The sequence below is a fragment of the Bolinopsis microptera genome, chromosome 4 (assembly GCF_026151205.1).
Source record: "Bolinopsis microptera isolate Bmic1 chromosome 4, MBARI_Bmic_1.0, whole genome shotgun sequence".
NCBI classification, from domain to species: domain Eukaryota; kingdom Metazoa; phylum Ctenophora; class Tentaculata; order Lobata; family Bolinopsidae; genus Bolinopsis; species Bolinopsis microptera.
Genome location: NC_087075.1, coordinates 10238655 through 10262582, shown reverse-complemented (window position 1 = coordinate 10262582; position 23928 = coordinate 10238655). Strand labels below are relative to the sequence as shown.

Genomic DNA, 23928 nt, shown 5'->3' with positions numbered 1-23928 from the left:
TCGTCTTTCCAGATTTTAGAAGTTATAGTCAACATGCTGTGATGTAAATCGATAAAAAGCAAGTAAGCAAATAAAAAAAGGCCAGTGCATGGTATTTGGTGCGCAGGACCTATTGTACAGTTATAAGTGAGAAATCTATGTAGTTATTAGTCATATCTGCAACACGTGACATCTTACCACGTAACATCATATACAAGATGTACATTATATAAAACATCCTGGTACTGTATCAGCACACATATATTTATATATTATACAGTGTGTGACAATTGTGGTTTTAATATTTCGAAACTAACGGCAGCAAGACCACTACGGGGAAATCACTTTTGGAATTAAATACTTTTATGAAGGAGTAATATGGTGACCTTTGAACTGTGTAAAGTGATGGAATATGTGGCTGTAACTGATCGTGTTAATTATAAATAATGAAAGTTGTGGAATGTTGAATTGTTTCTGCTTCGTAAGATAATTTATGCTCATCTTTTAATTTAATTATCTTTTTAAATTTAATTACGAACGTTTTCGAATAGAAGTCAAGACAGACACATTTTGTTTAAAATAAAAAGCACAAAATACTTTTTAAATTCAAGGTCAACACATATACACTGTTAATAGACAAGCTCTAACCAATGGTTATGAAGTGACTGGTAAAAGATTTGCGAAAATGGCGACAAATATAAATTAATTTTTAAGCTATCATGGCTGACGAGAAACAAGGACAGTTATCAAAGTTTTCAAAATATTTTCAAATTTGTGAAAATAGTTGTTAACATATTTTGCATATTTGAGAACATACTTGTTAACATAGTTGCATTCTCTAAAGCATAACAAACATGTATCTAACATAGTTAGATACATGTTTGTTAACATCAAGTTGCTGGTAAAATTAGAAAAACATGGCGAAAAAAGCTGTGGATGCAATATGCAGTCACCTAAACCATTGGTTTACACAAGCATCATTAATAAACTTTTAGGGTGATTATTTACATTTTACATAGCACATCTTATTTACACGATGATAATAGAAACATATTTAACATATTTTATGCTCTACATAACTTGCATATTTTATGCTCCACATAAAACATAAAAAGGTCGATCTCGTGATCGTTACAAACATTACTCAGCGCCTATTATCTCTCAGCATAGACTGACAAACAGAATTACCAGCGATTATAATTTATAATGCTCTCGGCAGTTAGAGTTTAGACGATGCATACTGGTATTGTACCGTCAAAACGCACGGCCAATCAAATGCAGGTGTCAGAGCTGCTGTCATCCAATTAATACAAAGAGATGAAATTTAATATGTCCCGCATCTTGACTCCTCGCACTATAGAAAAATAGTTTTAATCATTGACAAAAACCTCTCTCAATAAATATATGTGTGTGTCTAACTCACTAAATAGTATTAAGAGTTAAAATTTTTATTATAAAAAACAACTTGCACTTCTGTCAAAACCGTCACTCTTAAATGAACTACATCTCTGTCAAAATACGTGCGGAATGCATGATGGGAAAAGTTAAAAGAATTTATGGAAATCTTACGCTGCATCGTTTACCTCTATACAAATACAACCAATAACAATTAAACAGTTTCCAGGTTTTATCTAAGACATCGTTAAACCAATACTTATTGTCTTCATGTGCTAGAGATACGAATTTAAAAGTCGTAAAAATAGTCAACTTGCTTTAAATGATGCTAAAAATTTCAGTTAGCAATTAAGCAATTGACACGCATCACACTAAAGTCGGTGTTTAACGGTGATAGAATATAATATAGGCTCGAGAAAGAAGGTTTGGTTTTTAAAGCGATCGTCTTTTAAATGTTGTGAGACATCGCACTAATAATTTAGTCATAAAATGGACACAACAAAATGGTAATCCGTGAGTGTAAATTGACTAATATAAAATAACCAACTGCGCTGCAAGTGACGTCACACAACGCCACGTGACGTCACACAACGCCACGTGACGTCACACAACACTACGTAACGTCACACAACACCACGTGACACCCCACTAACTGATATGAGTGGGGATGCCCTGGTTTTGGAGGCCATGTACCATCTGATGGTCGTGAGGCCCCAACAGGCCCCTCCCTCCCAACATTGTTTCGCCCAACATCTCACCTAGCTCGCAATCAATCTTCTCCTGCTTCACCGAGATGAGGCTGGTCAAAGTGTTCGAAATATTGTTGGAGTTGGTGAAACTGTCGATGGTGAGGGGGAGGGAGGAAACCTCGCAGGAGAGAGGAGAGGGGTGGGTGGCGTAGGGTGGTGAGTGAGAGTTGGAGTGGCGCGGCGTGCGCACGTGCGGCGTGTTGGGGTGCGCTGCGGCTGCTGGGTAGTAGTTGTCGTGTCGTGGTATAACTGTGTGTATAAGACCTGGAGAAGAGTGGGGTCAAATATAGTTACAGGTATGAAAGTGGGGTCATATACAGTTACAGGTATGAAAGTGGGGTCAAATATAGTTACAGGTATGAAAGTGGGGTCATATACAGTTACAGGTATGAAAGTGGGGTCAAATATAGTTACAGGTATGGAAGTGGGGTCATATACTGGGATTATTTATATGGAGAGCCTGGATATTTCTTAAGACAATAAATTCATTAAAAATCAATTAACTTGATTAATTGGATCATAATACTAATAGCTTACCATTTGTAGAGGTGGTCGTTGTTGAAAATGTTGAGCTCGATATAGCTTGAGATGGGTTTGGTTTGTAGTTCGTATAACTCAGGAAATCCAAGTTTATCTCCTGAATCAAAATTACAAAGTTAAAGTCAATGATATCAAGAGCTTCATTCTTATCTGGTTCAAAAGTGAGATTCAGCTGAAAAACATACAAGTTATATCTCATTTTACTTCAATTATTCACAGTTTAGATTTCAGCACGCGTCCATTAATGTACTCATAATTCGTTATTAAAAATAAATAATAATATGTGTCCAGTATTATTAGGAACACAAATAAATACAAAAATAATGAAAAATTTAAATGTACCAACCTCAGTCTTAATCTCAGGACTAGCCTGGCCGTTATTGTTGGAACCCTTACTTTGGAACCTCCCGCCCTCTCCTCTCACTCTTCTGCAGGCGTGTAGGTGCCGTGATTCGTGCAGGTACTTCTGTAATGATAAGGTACTTTTAGGTACTTGAAGGTACATTTACGTACTTTAAGGTACTATTAGCAACATTCTTAAAATCTTATTGTGCAATTGTGATATCTATATTATAATTCAGAGAATTCTTTTTGTTTGTACAATGTTTGTACACTGTACGACCGCCCACGTGCAAATTAGGTAAAAAGCAAAAGGTTGCAAAGTAACCATGGTAACGAGGGTTATTACACGTACGTGCACGTGCAATGATTGTTTTAACGTAATTTTTATCGGTTTTGTTGATATTACGTTGTTTTTAGTACGAGCAACATTTTAATCGGCTGTATCTTCGGTGGGATGAATACTTTTTGACGCGATTTAAACTTACTAACAAAAAATACTATTAGCTTTCCCCCTGTGACCACGGGTTTTCTAGTATCACAATAATTTTGTATACATACAAAATTATTGTGATGTGGAACCACCTCAAATATGTATAATATGGCCCACTGCCTTTTAAATAATATTCATTTATGTGTCATTTTATGTTCACGATAAGGTAAATGATAAAACTTCAATCTTATAGGTAAAATATTAATTTAAAAACTCAAGTTAAATCTCATCAGATTTTAAAGGTTTTGAATCTAAAAAAAGTCTTCAACCTAAATTTGAGATGATATGGTTATAACGACATCTCAAAACCATAACCCATTATTTTAAAATTGGTTATTGCCAAGCAAGTTAATTTGCTTCTCGGCCACGTGTGTGTCACTTAGCTTCCCATTAGAAATCGAATCCCTTTTGACGACAAAAATTTAAATTATTTGGACCTCGAGGGGCTCCGATATAATAGAAATCAAACAAAATTTGTGGACAAAAGACTCGTGCTGGGATTGGAGCTGACCACTCGCTCGAGAATTACGAAAAGATCAAAATTGAAACAATATCTTTGACCTGGTTCGCCAAACCTCGGTCCCTGACCGGACATCTAAAGGTTAACAATAAATTATAAAACTCTGTAGTAGTCAAACTTTGAGGATTTCGAGGAAATCGATTGAAATATCACTGAGCAACTTTTTTTCGCTGATAAAGCAAAATATCGTAAAGCTTTAGTAAAAAAGGAAGAGGGGGACTGCAAATAATCAAATATGGTGTCAACGACCAGGGGCGACACATCAGAGGTACAATACGGATACGGTGGGTGCGAATGGCCGTACCTACGCTCCACGCTCCATGAACTCAGTAGCAAATCATCATAGCATATTGGTCACGTGTAACAAATAACAAATACAATGAGAACAGCCTAAGTCCCATATGGTCAACCGAATAAGTTGGATAAAAAAGTTATTCGCACGTTACAGAGGTTTAATTCTAATGATTTTAAAATAAAATCAGAAAACTCAAACAATTTTTACAGCAAAGAGCCTTACCTTTCGAATCTTGGGTATCTTGCCGTCAGCTTGCAGTTTAGCTCTGGCCTGTCTTCTTTTCAGTATCCTATGGTACTGTTTAGCGTTAACATATAGTGGTTCCTCTCAGGAGACATCTCGTGAAGCGAGGGAACCGGGTAACGGGTAACGGACTGGCTGGACGGTATCATCTGAAATAAGGGGTGACGTTAGAGGGAACCGGGTATTGTAATGGGTAACGGACTGGCTGGACGGTATCATCTGAAATAAGGGGTGACGTTAGAGGGTACCGGGTAACGGGTAACGGACTGGCTGGACGGTATCATCTGAAATAAGGGGTGAAGTTAGAGGGTACCGGGTAACGGGTAACGGACTGGCTGGACGGTATCATCTGAAATAAGGGGTGACGTTAGAGGGTACCGGGTAATGGGTAACGGACTGGCTGTATATTATCATCTGAAATAAGGGGTGACGTTAGAGGGTACCGGGTAATGGGTAACGGACTGGCTGGACGGTATCATCTGAAATAAGGGGTGACGTTAGAGGGTACCGGGTAATGGGTAACGGACTGGCTGGACGGTATTATCTTAAATAAGGGGAGAAGTTAGAGGGTACCGGGTAATGGGTAACGGACTGGCTGGACGGTATTATCTTAAATAAGGGGAGAAGTTAGAGGGTACCGGGTAATGGATAACGGACTGGCTGTATATCATCATCTGAAATAAGGGACATACTAGAGCTGAAGAACATGTATGAGAAGGAAACTTATTGCTAGTTTAATATCGTGTGTACGTGTCTTGATATGCCTGATTTTCCTTTTCATTGCAGCACGAGAATTAGGTGTGATTCTTGATAAAATATGCACGTATCTTGGAAGATGAGGAGAACAAGAGATCATTCCTGGTTTATAGAAACAAATTAAGTTTTAAAAAATTACCTTCTTTGAATGATCAGATTTTTAAATCAGGTGTGAACGTTTTACACCCCTAACTTTAGTGTTTGAATATGACATCACCCTCAAGTAATCCACAGTAGAAAAAACTTGGAAAGTTAACACACACACTAAATATATCAATATATAATAGTTCAGTTAATATATAACAGTTCAGTTACAACTCGAAAGGTCTTCGCTGGAGTATCCGTTAATTGATATAATGTTTAGTAGTTGTATTGTTAAGGTTTTGGAACCAACCATACACACTTATCACTTATGACAATTCGCGGGGTACCTCCTGTCCCAGACTCATCTAGTTAATTAATTGATTAATTAGTTAATTGATGTCGAGGAACTCAGCAAAAACCGAACACAAAAACCTGCGGTCTGTCATCGCGACAGATATCCCTTTATCTATTGATATATGTAATATATATATATTATCGATAGAATTACGGTTAGCGGAATTATGTTATTTTTTCGTAATCTGTCAAACATTGAAGAGGCAGCTACTTTGGCGCAAATCACTCAGAAAGAGAGAAATAAAATAGAGCTGCTGATATAAAAGCACAAAGACCACGATTATAAAACTCTAGGGAACTCAGAAATTGAGGCTCATTAAGAGAGTTAGTTGTAGGGGTAGGCAGTTAGAAGGTACATTAAGTGCGCATATTATAGGTTCTAAATACACAGACCTACGGGAATATTGCACTTGCAGCTGACACACAGTCCAAACGGACGTGATGTTTGATGTGTTTTTACAGGGATTGATCTACCTGGTACCTGTTAAGTAGGTACCAAACAGGTACTCAACAACTCTATGTTGGTACAGAATGGGTGCTCAATAAGTACTGACACTTGACAAGGTACTTAAGGGAACACCTCCAAAGTGTTATCTCTGTACCGGGATAATATCAGATCGTTCGTACGTGTGGGATCTTGGAGTGGCAATGTATGCTTGGACTTTAAGTCCAGGTTTCGGGCAACTGCTCTCATTACCCCATATCCTTACCTCGTACAATTCCGGTATTCTTTCCATTGCTATTTGCTGAGTAAGTAGTAAATGCTTGAAAAGTACATACTTGATGCTTACATAACCTATTTCCTTATAATATGCAGTGTCATAAGGGGAAATATGCTGATTTTAAAGATGAAATATGCTGATTTTTGATTTATAAATTATGCACGTGTTCCTGTAAACAGAGACTAAAATGCGTGCTGGTTGGCGGGCAACGGTCCAAGTTATGCAGTTCTTGCACTGCAAAATACAATTTGATGACTCCATGCCAGGTATCCACGTTACTCTTTGCCTGGCTAAAATTAACTACAGGCCCAGTTTCAGGTGAACCCTAAATGTCCACGCCAACTCCCTAACCTTAAATCCTAAACTAGGCTCTCCCTAAACCCTGGCAACATCTCCCTAACCCCAGATCTCAGTTTTAATGCAGCTGTCTAACTGTGAGTCTGGGAGTACGGTCCTATGCTCCACGGTCATTTCGCCCGGGTCCTTAACTTTGGAATCGAGCTAGGGGATGCGTAGTACCTGGAATTAACGAGGGTACTTTTACTACATTTCCCCCTTCCCATCCAGGGTTAAATACATTATAATTCCAGCTCCTAATCTTACAAGGGAAAATACAACCCCCTAATATAAATGAGTAAATACAACCCCCTAAATCGTCCAGGGTTAAAAGCTAAACGGGGCTTGTATTTAGTTTAAATACAAGCCCCCCCGGCCCGGGTTTAAGAGGTTAGATACTGGTCCCGTTTAGACAATTGAAATGATCCAGGATAAATATGACGAGTCTTCAGTCTATTCTTTAGAAGAATAAAAGAGACAAGTTCCCGGGACCTAGGAGAGTAGTTAGGGTCATCTGATCATCATAGGCTCAATCCCAAGATCCTGTGTGCAGTAATGTTAGCTGTCTCAGAATTTCAGGGACCTTCGAGAACAATGGTTTAAAAAGGTGATCTCAAGCATCAAGGGGGGATTAGCTTTTGACTCGGTTCGATTGAGATGAAATGGGTGATGACATCATAACATCGTCACCCTAATAACATGACTCATCACGTGTCACTCGAAAAGAGCACCTAATGTTACCTGTATCTCCATTACATAGTACATTTACACTACCACGGACCGCCCTTGTTGCCTGGTCCCTAACGGAAATACCCATTACTTAGAAGTAAGTCATGTTCCACGCGCCACTCATTGGAGGAAACAGGGCGCGCTCATTGGCTGGATATTGTCACGTGACCTAAACACGCGGCTCTGATTGGACGAGAGCTGGTCACGTGATGCGGATAGGTTGTTAGGGTGGATAATTGCACTCCTTCTTTTCCTTAAAGCAAGGGAGCAGTAGAAGTATAGTACAAGGAAAGAAAGTAACAAGCTTGCTTGCTCATCTATAAGCATTAAACCTACAGAGGGGAATATATTCTCTCTACCCTTACTTTCTCCAAAACTGTTTTTTGGGAAATGAAAGTCAAACCACTACGATAAATAAGGAGATTGAAAAACGGATTGAACAAAATTAATTCTGGTCCTATTTCTGTTTCTATTCCCGGTTCAGTTTCTACTCCTGTTCTTAACCATATTGAGATGTTTAGAGACGGTAGATCAATGCTCTGGACATCTCCGCAATCCAACCCGGGTCAGCTGAGATTTAGTAAAATTACATGTCTTACAGAGCAGTCAGTCTACTGTCATTAAAACTTTATGTCGGACACAGATCTCCTGAAAGAGACCCCATCAGCCTTACTAATCAAGATATTCATGAACATTATGATCTTTAATTAAGTAACCTTAAGATTAGAGTGATCCTTGATCAGGGAGAATACAACGAGGCCTCTTTATTGAGGAATTAAACAATACAATGGCCTTTCTCCTCCCGAACTTCCTTGAATTAAAGTCCTAAGCATTTTGAGTACAATAAATCGTAGATTCGTAATACACCTTTGAATATATACTGTACGATTGAATGCTATGCTGTCTTATGAGGAAAGATTTAAGAGACCATGTTAATTTTTGTGAGTACTGTAAAGAATTGTTGGCGGGGTTGAATTAAAAAAAGGCTACTTTCCGAGAGAAACATTATGCTGACGACACAGATTAGGATAAGTTGATTTTTACGGAGTACTTAATTAGTACTGTGGAAACTTGCAGGGTTGTTTTTTAATATTTTTTTGATAAATGTAAAAATAGTAAGGGTTATAAGTCAAAAAATAGGTGGTTTCACTTAAGGCCGATCTTATTGAATAAATCATGATCAGATAAAATATATTCTAACAAGCACGGCTACAATTAACAAGCAGATGTTGAACAGTTTTCAACTTGGCTTGATTCGTATCCGTATCTGTGGTCATCACACGCTGACCAGTGACCAATTGCCGTTCAATATGTACACTTGTGGTCACTAAACTATACAACAATTAACATCATATTCAAATCAGTCTATATACTATCAATCGAGTACAGAACTGACCTATACCTTAAATCCGGGTAACCTCATGACAGCATTAGTTTGGTTTCTGCGAACCTTACCTTCAACTTGTCTTCAGTGGTCTCTGGACCTAACTTAAGAGTATATGCTACCATTAGTGTCAATTACTAAACCAAAAGAATTCCCAACACACTCAGCTTAAGTGTGACTTGTGTGAAACAAGCCCAGTTTCGCACAAATCACACGTTATAACTGAGAACCATGTCTAAAAAGGTGTGAATTGTTTGTGAGGGTGTGATGTTTGAGGGTGTGATACTGGGATGTGTCTCTTTACTTCTATAAAGCACAGTCACAAGGGTCATCTTAAACTGCTCCGTTCAAATCTGGCAGTTCGAGAAATGTGTGAGTGTGACGATGAATGATAACGTGTTATGGAGTAAAACGTGCAGTGTTGCGCGCAGCAGTTTATGAGAGCGGTGGGATTAAGGGCTGAACGGGTGGTCACTGGTCGGCACCAGTGGGGTGGTGTAGTTCCGACTAGTGGGTGTAGTTCCGACTAGTGGGTCCTTTGAGCGAGCTAGAGACATGTTCAGTTCGGTGGTAGAGTAAAACCTAGTCTAGGTCGGCAGATTGTTGTGAAATTACTCCGTGTACTTTGCATGTTGTTTGAAATAAATAAGACGATTGAACTACTGAAAGTATATGGCAGGATTGTTCTCAAGACGTTTAGCGACGTTCAACGGCCACAAAGTTAAAAATATGGCTGTGTTATTGAAATAGACAACATGGTTGTAACTGCATGTGATGTCACTCATGCAATGTCTGGGACCTTAGAACTGGATTACTTGCTGTGTTTTGGCGTTTAAATGGCTGACAACAAGTTTTAGCAAGGTATACGATTTGGTTATTGATGCACATTGCACGTGCTCCACAGTGAATATTCATAATATAATAATATTATGAATGGTCATAATGCCGAGATTACTCTCAGAGTTAGACTCAGAAGATGGTAGAAGTATTGTAGGAGCAGCAACACTTTACCTAGATAATCCTTTTAACTAGAAATGGACGGTTTGTATTTCTGTAAAACTACCTGAAAGTATACGACGAACGGCTAAACGCAAGTAAACATTAGTTGAAAGGTAAGCATGCAAAACGTTTTGCTTACCCTTAAAGATCCGTTTTTATAAGATCAAACGCCGCGGCTGATATCCATTTTGTATATTTTCTCAAACGCCACGGCTGATATCCATTTTGTATATTTTCTCAAACGCCACGGCTGATATTATCAATTTTGTATATTTTCTCCGTCAACTATAAAATGTCTTTGCCCCCACCACCGATACTTATGTCACAATACAAGTATTTGTTACTTCTAGCAGTATCTTTATATTTAAATGTGTTTATCGTTTACGTAAGAAAAGTTTTGGTTCGCGAAAAGCATTTAGCCATTTGAATAGCCAGACTATCACAGACAAAATAATCTGCAAGCTTTTAAACATTACATCATGCTGATCTTCAACAACTGCGATTAAAATTTCCATACTCCAAAATCAACCGGATCACATTTGAACGTGTTGTTAATGTGTCTCTATGAAACAAAAAATTCACACGTGATTAACCAATTAACACGTGTCTAATCACTGAAATCATCAACCGATACTGAAGCACTCGACATGGCCACACCTCCTGACTTTTCATAAAACATTGACATACGCCATCTAGTCTCACACCATCCTCCCCTTACTTCATCATAATGGAGATTACGTAACTACAATTATAATCACAACAATATACTTGTCTTTAATATGTTTTCTCCGAGCTTTATATAATACGAAAAACATGGAAAATCTTTTCCAACAGCTCTCTCACGATGAGCAAAATTTATTTATACTTGTCAACTTTTATCTAGCTGCATACCAATAGGTAAGCAAGATTTGACGCGAAAATAAAGTTGGACACTGGAAAAGTCAGAAATACACAGCAATGTTATGAGAATTATAAATTATTTTTTGGAAAAATTGTATGACATGATGTATCTAACGTTTTTGTGGGGAGACTGTACTGTGCTTGGTGATAGTGAGGCGTGGTGTCTGAAAATATGTGGGTAATTTAAGTTTGTACTGAGGTGATCAGGCTGATTTAGAAAGAGAAACTTGGTATCTATTTGAAGTTGGGAAATTTAATTTGTGGGCTGATCTCGTTTGGTAACGTTTTGAAAACCTAGCTAGTATTAAAACCTTCCCATCCATCAAACTCAGCAGCATAGCAATGTTTGACGAAAGTGCTTGTGGTTTCACACTTCACAGTATTATTGGTAAAAATCCTCAATATCTGCTTCAGGTTATAACAGCTAGAATCTAAAACGGCGCTCGGTTGCACCAGAACCAACATTTACCGGGATAAATATGATACCAATATAAATAGGTCCTTGAATATAAAAGGAAAAATTGTACTTATAAAACCGGTAGGAGCAATACCGTTAACTGGGTGCATTGTAACAGTAACTGGTAAACTGTCTGATATCTCGCGGTGCTCAGAAAACTTTGATGATAAACGAACATTATTATTAAGTTGTCTGGTTTTATTCGAAGATCTTATAGTTTATACTCATATTCTTCCAATCCCCATTTTCTTAAATTTTCGGTTTGCAATGAACTAAACTGTAGACAACCGAGTTTTATGTTTACAATTTTTCTACGAAATTCACGATAAATAAGTAGGTGTTTTATTCGTGCATGATTATATCTCCACTGGTTTTGTTTTAAATATCCCGTTAGAAAGGTCAGACGATTCTAAAATACTTAAAACGGTCAAATGGAACGAAATAAAAAAGACGGTTCGTGGAATTGTTCATGTTCTTATTCGAGGGATACTTGGGAGGTTTATTTGATGGAATCGTGAACAATTTTTAGACTCAACATTTGATCTTGTGTTCAAAATAATAGAGATGGGTCAAACTATAAGCAATCCCCAACCAATCAGGCCATTGAATTTTATTGATTGAACTTTGAAGAGATCACTGATTAAGTGCCTGGATCACGTAACCGCAAGATCTTAAAATGGTCATAACTCGGCTAAATTGGAAGCAACCAACTTTTAGGAAAGCACTTCAATTATCAGACCAAATGTGTATGTGCCACACCCTCTCTGATCAATGAAATTTTACGACACTTTCAGGATACCTAAGTTTGGCCCATATCTATATTCTCTGAAATTGTTGTCCAATTCTGACGTGAGTTATTTATATTAAAGGGTTGCATGTGGGCAGTTACTTCTGATCCACCCTGTAAGTTTTCTAAGGAAAATGTTTATGTTTAATGGGATTTGATATCACGTAAAATTTGTAACTGTCCGAAATTAGAAATTAAACCAAACAATGTATACTCACTTAAAGGTAACTACCAGTTTTGTTGCGAAGTTGTCTAGCCAGAAACTAGCCTGTTCTGTTAATAAAACTTCTAATGAGGGGAATATTGAGAACTAGATCATCCCTAGACCTACCCTACAAGACCGAGGAAAGTGCACCGTCCCTACCCAGTCCTACTAGTCTAACCGCCCGGGGCCGGGCCTGTATAAGACCCCAACTTGCCTGTATGTGGTCCCTAATTAACCAGCCCGGGACCTGTAATCTGTATATAGTCCCTACCCTACGCTGGCTGAGCTATATATCCTGACTATTACGTAATTGGAACCCACCTGCCTGCAGCCAAGGTACATTATATTTTGATTGTTGATACTTTACTACGTTCCCTCCTCTCCGCACTACCAAGTACTGTATTTCCTCCTCACCATTTCTATTAGGTCACACGATCACCCACGTGCGTGTCACGTGATGAAGGTAACCACTGATCAGTCGGTACCACTGCAGGGGACCAATTCGTGCAGTGAGACGCGCGCACGTGTCACAACAAGTTAAATATAGCTCGGGAAATGGGCCAATGTGGAGGAAGATAAGAGTCACGTGACAACAAATGGACCAATGGGAAGCTCTCAGTGTCACGTGGGTAATTTAATTGTATTGCCATGACAACATATCCGTGTTGAGCTCCAAGGACCTCCCCCAACAAATCTTGCTGCACAGCCTCCGAACACCCAAACAGCTAAATAGGGCCTGTAAAATATAAAACTATTCTGTGGAATGCGTTCCCTGTGGAATGTAGTATTCCCTGTTTTAGATAAGGAGGAAGAAATACCAGCTAAAAGTTTAAAATCTGCAGAATACGGCGTGACTTGTGCAACAAGTAAGTACTTGTAAACTAGACATAAATATTTGTTGCAATGTCTGGTTGATGTTGGTTTGTCGTCAAAGAATAAGGTAATTTAAATCTTAAATTTAATTTCAAATATATTTTTCTTTAATGATCAAACGAAAGTTTTGCACAGATTAAACTATTAAATTGTGATCATCTCCTTGAACATAACTTCAAAACTATAATGTTTTTTCAGATATACTATAAACGTCTGTTTGGTGTTTTGGTATTAGCTAATACAAGTAACGAAAGTATAGGAAGTAGGAACTTATAAATTTTCCCTATGAAATTGTCCAGTTTCGGTTTGAGTTTTGCTAATAAAAATTGATGATTTCGTTAAATGGCTTTATATTGTAACTGACTAAAATCTTGTCTTTATCTAAGTGGTTGAACACCATACTCAGTCGGTTCAGTGTGTTTTGGTCCGGGCCTTGCTTGCTGGCCCTGCCATGGCTCTCTAGCTTGGGCAGGTTTAACTTATATACCGTAAACAAGTCTACAACTATTAATAACTTTTGAACCAGGTTCCAGCTGTAAAGAAAGATCAAAGAGTCTAGTGGGAGCGCATCTGTGGCCGGACCAGGAGCTGTAGAAAATCAACAATATTTCTTACGGAGCTTTTCAGACGGTATTACTGAATTTATGAAGCCAAAAATCTCGTATCTAAGACAGAGCTTTGTCTACAATAGTATTTTAAGGGGAGCAGTATGGTTTGTTTGAGATGTATAATCACACATGTTTAAAACGTTAAATAGCTTGATCCCAGATACCTGTTAAACGAAACATGATGTATTGGCAGGAAAAACGAAATCAGAATATATTGTTTTTAGTTGTGAAATTTGAAATCAGTTTATTCCAAAGCTAATGAAAATTAAATTAATTGACGTAATTTTCGATCAAGAATTAGTTTTTTTATATGAGTTTTTAATTGAGTTCTTTTGAACTCAATTCTTCTGAGATTTAATTGATCAATGCTAGAAGCTGATTGACTAATTACTGTCACGTGTCAGCAAAAATATGTTTCACTTCCCCATCAGAATCTAAATCTATAGAACCTGTCGTCATTTGCACAAGTAACCTTGTTCTAACTTTCTTTAGATAGTAGTGTTTCTGATATCGCATTATTCCTTTCATAATCATATGAGATGAAGTAAGTAAGTACATGATTAAATATGTTTTTCATAGCAAACTTAACCATATGGCTTAGCCGATATAAGTCGTAATTTATTCAGCGGTAAATTATATGTTTTTTCCTTGTACAACTACATATTATGTAAGCAATCTACGGTGCGTGTCACCGATAGCACACAAATATTAGCTCCTAAATTTTCAAAAATGACGAACAACTTCCTTTTTGTATGCTTAATATCCATAACGTCGAAAACGCATAGACACTTTAATGACATATTTTATAAAATTCGCGGTGCCAAAAGTGTCAAGAACATGGAAAAATCTTTCGACGCTTTTGAAATTCAGCATGTCAAAAATGCAAAATTTCCAGTATAATTGTCAAATTCCAATTCACAGACTAAGTTATCAAGGATCACACACTCGGACTGACACGTCGATTAGACTCGAGCAATAGTTCCACCGACCACCTCTAACCCTAAGAAATCGTATAACTTTTCAACAACTTTTCTCTCTTTTAATCGTCGATCATTAACATTAAGATTGACAACACCGCCGAAGTCATGTCACAAACATTTCGTAACTCTCTCCAGCTGTCCAACATTAAAATCCCAGGAAGAAAGAAGTCAGAGGATGATCCAGCACACATATTATAACTCAAGTTAAATTGTGTATATAAAACATAACATTATACAATATAATGTTATAATGGCGGACATTAAACGTCTATTTACACTACACAAAGGCATTTTAAAGCAGCACACAACTAAGTACGGGTCAGAAGTAGGAAATACACGGTATTAGACGCTCTTTGTAAGGTACGTACTGGCGAGAGAGAGTGGAATTCATTTGGTTGGGATTCCTTTTGAATGAGTTTTAAAGAATAGGAAGGTAACGTGGAATTAGTTTAAGAACAGTTTTAATTAAAACATAGCATGTGGATATTCTGTTTTTTTGGTTTGAACATGATTTGTGCTTTTAGTCCAGGGACGTGGATGTTCCTATCATATATAATCACAGATCAATGACTGGAACAACAACCCACTACTCTAATCACGTGACAGTAACAAACCACTCAAGGTACACTATCATAGCAACGAACCAATCAAGATGCAGTATCTTAGCAACGATAAGGACTCACCATGAGATGGTTGAGACTGAGGGAGGAAGGAGGAGACGGGTTCTGGAGAGCACAGGACAGTCCAGCAGGAGAGTAGGACAGACCGTGTGGAGGGGAGATGGAACTGTGTGATAAACCCTGGAGTAGAGACGGTTAGTTAATATATATATATACTTAGTTTAGGGAGCTGTATTAGTTAACTTGGTTGGAATTAGTTAAAACAAGATTAGTTTAGGGGACTTATATTGGAATTATATTAGTTAACACATATGTTTAGAGTTCAAAACTTCTGATAATTCTGTACATGCGACCAAGGGGAACTTCTATTATATTTATGTTCTCAAATTATTTGCTATAATATGGTAGTGTTGAAAGTATTAAAACACAGTTAATACGTACTTAGTTTAGAGAATTTTGCTGGAATTATATTATTATTAGTTAAAACATGGTTAGTTTAGAGAACTAAAGTGGGTTATAATTTATTTGTTTAGAGGATTAAGTTCGGTTAGATTTAGTTATGTCATGTATGTTAATTTTGCTAGAAATTTATCAGAAAGTTCTCGTCAAACGCTTAATAAGAAAGCTCACACGTTAGCCCGCATTTTCATCAAGATAACCCTTCCTTTTGCTGATTGAACCATTGAAGATGAGTTAAGTATGTTGTGTAATTGTTATCGATGCGGACCTAACGTCTGTCAATAAATGGTTCAGGAAAGAAAGACATATCGGACAGCCGGGTATTGACCCGACATTCACGCAACCATTGGTCTTTGACAGTTAACAAAGAGTTGCCCTTTGACAGGGGTAAAACCTTTGTCAAAGACACCAATACGTGCCGAGATGTCGGTCTAATGCCCTCCTCCCTCTTCTACTCGTTCTCATCAATTGTTGAGAGACATAAGGTCACCGAGATGAGAATTCCTCTAAAGTTTTCCTGAGACTTTTCAACGAGCTCTCTCTCTCTCTGTCTTCAACGAGCTATCATCATGTCATCCCCTTCTGAGTACCTAACACACCAGGGCTCCCCGATGCACGGTCAGAACAACGCATTGTCCACACTTCCCACAGAATGTTAATGGTAACTTCCCAATTAGTGCCCGGTTAACAAGGAATATTAATGAGGTCAAGTGTGTTACTATTAATAGCCCTGAAGATCCGGGTACTACGGGCCACGCCCTTGCACACCCACCACGGGGCTTATTATGGCATCTACTATATCTACTATTATATACTGAATCTTCTATAGTTATACACTTTATCTACTTCAACATGGATATTATTACGGATTATTACCGAATTAAATTCAGGATTATGAACCAGGCCCTCTATTTAAAAATATTCTTTAATTATCCTGTTTTTAATTAAAACTGTGCTCGATTTCTCCCCAATAACTGGCGTAACGTGTTAACCAATATAAATCGATTTACCAAGAGTTTCGATATACCGTGCAGACTGCATATTATTCAAAATGTATAGATGTCAAGGATTGTTGTTCGATATTACCATAGACTAATAATAGAATAAGTCTGTTCCAATTGCACTCTAGTGCTTCTTATTTAAGACGAAAACGAGTTCAGATTATTAGTTCTTGGGGCATAAAACTTCACTTGCGTAATCAACCATTAACATTTCCAGGCTTTGTTCGATGTTTCCTAATGGGGCTATTAGTTCCATGGCTCCCAATAAACGGGGGGTAGCAAGAATGTTGATAGAAAATTACCTCATGTAAATGAGATTGGGGGAGGAGGGGGTCTAGAGTAAAACGAGGAGATGACGTATAAAAATAAATAAATTTGTATTATTTTGTGAATTTATCAGATGAATATTATTGCTGGTCCACTTATCGATTTAGTATGTTAAATGTTTCAGTTCCCTGCTTTGCAGGCGTGAAAAGTGATTCGGTCTGGGGTGAGTTGTTATCTAGTAGAGCTTCAGTGATAATAGTCGTTAAGTCGTGCAGCTCAACAAAGTTCATGTTGGAACATTAAATCATGAATTTTAACAGTCAGACCTCGTGATTTATTATACTTGGAAATCTGGCACAGCCTTCATGAGTGACGCAAATATCCTGGCTGTACTTATTTTGGGAATATTTCGTTTCTTACTCTCAAATTTAACTTTTACTTACGGCGACGTAACATTTAAAATTCTCAGAAAAGAAGAAAAAAATGTTCTAAAAAATATACTTTATATGACAAAAAACACTAGATGTACATCCGGCGATTGGCAATTAGGGCAGGTGTTGATTTAGACTGCATGTGTGCAGTGGACATAATATGTGAGAATATACTAAAGTATGTCTACACTTAACACTTTAACCATCAATACCATGCTTCAATTTAAATATATCCAGTCCATGTTTCATGCAATGGGAGGGTGAATGTGTTCACATGTTGCTTTCCTTTCTGTCAGCCAAAAAGGGATATTTTCTGTGGGAACTTTATTGTATGTTGGATAGTTGGGCCGGATTTTTCTCTTCTTCTCCGAGAAAGTATTTAATTACGCAACCTACTGATTACTTGATAACGACTTATATCGCCTATCGTAGTGGGATAAAACGATTTTTTTTCGTGCGGAATGCTTGGACGGCAATTATGAATCAGTCAACACTAGCTGAGAAATTGTTACTATTTTACCCTAGAAAAAATATAAAACTTACTAATGTGAGATAGTTAGGACATCTTGGTACGCGGAGTCACGGAGTATGTTGAAACAATTGTCAGGGTAAATAATGGAAATTAGCACTGATATGAGGCCTGGCCCGTGAATATAGAGCGGAATTCCATGCAGTAGTGCCTTTAACGGTACAAAATGACTGTCAAACGGGTGTCAAACACGATCTTGTAAGTGTTGTTAAGAGTGTTTGTTGACAGTCAACCAGACGCTCTGACTCTCGACTGTTCTCAGTTGAAAATGGAAAATCCACACGAAATATCTGCTATGCGTGTGATGTACTGTATCATGTGTAGAACGAGCTTCCGAAAACAATTCATGTTGACTGAATATTTTAGAGATTTTTGAAAATTGTTTTAACAGTTCGTAACATTCTCTGTATTATTATTATTATTGTTGAGAGGAAGAAGTGCCGTACTAGACAGTAATATAGCGACCGTTCACTGGATTTAATATTGAATATTTAATATATTCAATATAGTGTATATTGGTGGGATCATGATTTTGGGATCAACAAGTTGCTGTCATCGACAAACTGTTTTGTTTTTAAAATGCCAAAGTGGTATAGGCTCATTAACAAGTATAAGTAAATTTGACTGAATATTTAAGAAATGATGGAATTTATGAGGGAGTTTCTTGTTCAATTAGTTAAATCGACAATCTCTGAGATTATTCATATTTACTAAAATTTGAAGAAAAAGTCGTAAGAGCAAACCTGCATGACATCAGGGGATGACTGGTTGAAGTAAAGTGACTGTGGGTTGGACTCGGTGGGAGAATGTATATCGTAGACACTGTTCAGATTGTTCAGACTCAGGTTTCTCGTCTGAAGGGTAGCAACCAACCCACTTCCATAATGGTCCATAGAGCCAACAAATTCCACAAATTAAGAAGCACTAGCTAAACAGGGCCAAACCAAGTTCTCTAATCCCGTCTCATCAACCCAACAAAAACAATCTAATTTTTACAAGTATTCTGTTTTATTTTCGGTGGGTAGACTAAACTGAGCAGGCAAATGGCAACACAATCAACTTACGGCAACATGAGTTTGTAGAATAGGCCACGCTCGACCTGCAAAATACTTGCAGTTTTATCCAGTGCCGAAAATATATAGCGCTGAAAATAGTGAATGAGACAATTGTTAACGAAGCGCGCGGCGCGATAGCGAGTCTGCGATATGGAATCTGTGGTCTAATCTGGAATTGTTAAATTTATAACGTAATAAAAATTATTGGATTTTCTCTTGTAATTCAAAAATCCTGAGTTCAAATTAAAATTGAAAATGAATTAAAACTTGACGTACATTTTTGCGAAGTAAATAGGTTTACAAAATACAAATAAAAAAACAAACTTTAAAAAAATTACATAAACATGTTAACTTTTAATAAATAGTTAAATGTATTTTAATATTTTGTAAATCTAAAAACCGATAATTTAAAAAGTGGTATAAATGATTAAAACTGCTATCAAAATATTTTTAAATGTTTTTTGATTTTGAGCGATGAAAACTTCTAATATAAATCACATTTTGGCGCCGCGCGATTGCTTTTTGTTTGCAGTGAGTCGCAAAGTCATGGCAAAGTCGAGCGCTACCTAAACCGGACCATGGCTAATTATTCGTCTCATCGAAATATTCTGTAATGATTGCAGATTGCTAATGATTGCTAGTCTGTCAGTATCAAGCGACGGATTTTGCTGTTTACTTTTGGATTAGTCCTCGGTCTGCGAATTTAACATTTAACTTATTAGCGAATAATTCTTTACATAATAGTGACAAGTGTTGGAAGTATTGATAAATGATAATATTTAAAACTTCTGTTTTCTTAACAGTTTCTTGTTTCACCTCCGTCCAAGGCAAAGATGGACGCTCTCGTTAATTAAGTATTATTTACAGCTGAGCATAAGGGTTAAATTAAAATTATGTAACCTTTTGGTGGTGTATAAAAAATAACATTAATTATTATTATAACTGTTTAGTCGGACTCCATTTGTTTGCTGATTTTCAGTTCGAGGCTGGTGTGTGCCCATGATTTTAATAGATGAATCTAGTCAACAAATACTCCATTATTGTATGAGTCCACCATGATTTAGATAATCCTCAAACATTGGAGTGTGCCGAAAAGTTTATTGAATTAAAGTTTACGATTTTAAGCTCCATTTATTGTTTAGACATAGAAGGACTGTTGTCAGAATGTAGAATGATACAGAGCCGCCTTCAGAAGATAAATGTTACTAAAGATTTCAATGAAAAGAAGGCGTTCTGCCGGAGAATGCTCCAGGGTAAAGTAAAAGAAGCCACACGACTAATAGACAATGAGAAGAGAACAGGCATTCTTCCTATTAATGATGACACAATCAAACAGCTGCGAGAAAAACACCCTCCTGCAACGAAGCGTGATGGGCCAGAGAAACATCCAACAATTGATATAGAACCTGTACTGTTTGAAGAAATTGACGGCGAAGCCATCAAAGCTGCTGCCAAGAACACCCATGGATCAGGAGGCCCCACTCTCATTGATGCTGACGGTTGGAAACACATTCTATGCTCAAAGAGCTATGGAAAATGCAATGATACCTTAGCTCAAGCCATAGCCGATGTTACTAAAAGATTATGCACTGAAACCATTGCACCAACCATGCTCAGTGATCTTCTTGCAAGCAGACTGATCCCCTTGGACAAGCGACCAGGAGTCAGACCTATCGGCATTGGTGAAGTCTTGCGAAGGATTATGACAAAAACAGTAACAAGAACTATCAAAGAACACATTAAGGAGGCAAGTGGATCCCTACAAACCTGCAGTGGCATTGAGTCAGGTATAGAAGCCGCAGTTCATTCAATGGCCGAGAACTTTGCCAACAAAAACAGCCAAGGCCTTCTCCTAGTTGATGCATTAAATGCGTTTAACAGTTTACACCGAGAGCTGGCTCTTGATACTGTTGCAACAACCTGCCCTGTGTTTCACCAGTTCCTTAAAAATACCTACCAAGCAACAGAGGCGGCTCGTGGGAGCTGGCTGGCAGTTTTGTTGGGGGTCCAATCGATGGACTGGGGGGGGGGGGGGGGGGAGGGGGGCTTGGGAGCCGGCTCAAGCTGATCCCTCCAAACTACCGATTACATTACACACAGGGCCTTGTAAATGTAATGTGTAACACTTTACAGGCGACAGCAAACAAACACAAAAACTTATAACATGGGTGAAACAGGACACCAGTCCACACGTGTACAATCTCAGCCGCGCAGTATCATATAGCAGTCAAATTGCAAAGGGTCCTGGACCCCCAAATCGAGGCAAATCATAATAGATTACCTATAGTGGGATGCACACGATGTGCTTTGTAACGTTTACAATTAACTATGTGTTAAAACTGCGCGGCTGAGTAGTCCAGAGGTAGGATTGGACTCCCTACAACACAAAATTTCACGAAGATCACGCGTGCGCTTACATTAAAACGTATGATAGTAAATGAAGACCTTTATATTGCGATTTGTTATTTCCTAACACTATTACTAATTACTATTTCTATTTTAAGCACCAGCCACCAGATAATAATTTTAAGGCGTCCATGGACGCCTGGACGCCCTCAATAGCCGCCTCTGCCAAGCAAAGAGAAAGCTCTTCATCTCCGGCTCAAAGTCAGGGGAGTTCATCTGGGGTGAAGAAGGCAACACACAAGGAGATGTTGCAGCAATGCAATTTTATTCCATAGCCACCAGACCTATAATAGATGATCTCAAAGCATATGCAGAAGCAACTATGGTGTGGTATGCTGATGACAGCTCTGCATGTGGAAGCTTCATCCAACTGCTCCATTGGTGGAATAGACTCTGTGAAATAGGCCCAAGATATGGGTACCGCCCCAACGCAAAAAAGACAATTCTGATTGTCAAAAACCCCAAAGAGCTAATAGAAGCAGAAACCCTATTTAAACACATGGGAGTTAAGATCACGACATCCGGAGAACGCCATCTTGGTGCTGTTGTAGGCTCAAAAGAATTCAGGGAAGAGTACATCAGAGAAAAAGTCGAAAAATGGATAGTTGATATTGATCAACTAGCAGATGTAGCGACGGAAGAACCACAAAGTTGGCTTATTCGGCCTTTACTAAAGGAATATGCCACAGATGGAGATACTACATGCGTACTATACCAGACATTGGAGAGCACTTTGTCCCACTAGAGAGCAAGATCATGTATGTGCTCATTCCAGCCCTCCTCGGTCGCCCTGTCAACCAGCATGAAAGAGATATCCTTGAACTCCCTGTTCGATGTGGAGGCCTAGGTATCATCAATCCCGTCAGGATATCATCTCGTGAATATGCATTCTCAGTGGCACTCACTAAAGATCTTGTGAGTTTAATCAACCAACAAGACCAGGATATCACCAAGCTGGATATGGGCAAGATGAAAGAAAAGAAAGAAGAACTGAGAAAACAGAAGGATGAGTTTCTACCACAAAGGTTCAAGATGCTTTATAATGGGTCAGATCATCTTCTTAAGAACCACTTAAACCAAGCAAGAGAGAAGGGAGCATCAACATGGCTTTCAGTATTACCTCTAAAGGACCTCAACTATGTTCTAAACAAGCAAGAGTTCCAAGACAGCATACGCCTACGCTATGGATGGAAGATCCAAGGAGTGCCCTCTAAATGTGCTTGCGGACATGCAAACAGTGTCTACCACTCCCTTGATTGTAAATTAGGTGGATACGTTTGCATGCGCCACAATGCCATTAGAGACACTGTAGCTTTCTTCCTTCAAGAAGCAAAGTGTAAGGATGTAAGGATAGAACCTGCACTCCTACCTGTCCAACCAACTTCATTCTCCAGGAAGACCAACACCCAGGATGAAGCCCGTCTGGACATAGCAGCTGTTGGACTGTATGCACCATTCGAAAGAACATTCTTTGACATCAGGGTCACTCATCCTAATTGCGACTCCAATACATTTAAGCCACTAGATAAAATCTACAGTGCGCATGAGAAAGAGAAGAAAGATCTCTATGAGGAGAGAGTACTTCAGTCAGAGAAAGGGTCCTTTGTCCCACTAGTCTTTACAACATCCGGAGGTATGGGCCCACTCTGCACTGTGTTTGTAGATCGTATTTCTGAAAGGATAGCTGACCACAATAAAGAAGCTAAGAGCCAGGTCAAAAATCACATCAGAACACGATTCAGGTTTGATCTGCTACGAAGCACACTCATAGCACTCAGGGGAATCAGAGGAAGACAAAAAGCCCAGCACCTTGGACTGGATGACATATCCTTCAATCTCATTCCTCAGAAGACGAGCTTTGAGCTCTCTTAAGTTTGTTTATGTAAATTTTATAGATAATTTATTGTAGCTTTTATAATGTGTAAAATTTTACGGACGAAATGATCCCAGGGGGGACTCCCAACCCACCGCCTCGGCGGGTAGTTGATTCACCCTTCACAAGCAAGAGCCACTTTGGTCTACTTGCTGTGAGGTGTCTCAGCTACATGGGTTGGGGGTCCCCCCTTTTTTTTTATTTTATTTTATTTTACGTATTTATTTATTTTTATTTTTTTTATTGTTTAGAATATTTTGATTTCCTAATATTAGAGTCGTCTTAGTTCCTTTTATTCTTCACTAACGTAATATATTCTGATTTATTCAGCAACTTTGCTTCATTTCACTGAAATATATATATTTTTTCACTGAATTTGGAGAAGAGGTACATTTTGGTAAAGAGTGATCCTATGGAATGATCACTCAAGACGTATCTTCCTCATTAATCTTCTTTCGTTTGAACAGAAATTCAAATCAATGGGGTTGAAAAAACACCAGAATGTTCAAACCTATTAGCTGGATATCGGACACACTTGCTTAATGCTTCACAGAGATTTG

The 23928-nt window shown here is 38.2% G+C and overlaps 1 protein-coding gene across 1 annotated transcript; it reads right to left on the bottom strand.

The window, feature by feature from the left end:
* Nucleotides 1-629: 629 nt before the first annotated feature.
* LOC134813786 (uncharacterized) lies at nucleotides 630-22484 on the bottom strand. The gene is made up of 8 exons (XM_063821667.1): nucleotides 18778-22484; nucleotides 15411-15527; nucleotides 4997-5032; nucleotides 4802-4837; nucleotides 4533-4634; nucleotides 3010-3129; nucleotides 2661-2760; nucleotides 630-2387 (listed from the first exon to the last, which is right to left on the bottom strand). Exons 1-8 carry the CDS (start codon nucleotides 18925-18927, stop codon nucleotides 2023-2025), a joined length of 1026 nt encoding a protein of 341 aa, XP_063677737.1. The 5' UTR covers nucleotides 18928-22484; the 3' UTR covers nucleotides 630-2022.
* Between the last annotated feature and the right edge of the window lie 1444 nt (nucleotides 22485-23928).

Coding starts and splice junctions, on each gene's coding strand:
- LOC134813786 (XM_063821667.1), bottom strand. CDS start 18,927: ATGGACCATTATGGAAGTGGGTTGGTTGCTACCCTTCAGACGAGAAAC. Junction 15,528..18,777: donor CATCCCCTGATGTCATGCAG/GTTTGCTCTTAC, acceptor TCTCTACTCCAG/GGTTTATCACACAGTTCCAT. Junction 2,388..2,660: donor AACGACCACCTCTACAAATG/GTAAGCTATTAG, acceptor ACTCTTCTCCAG/GTCTTATACACACAGTTATA.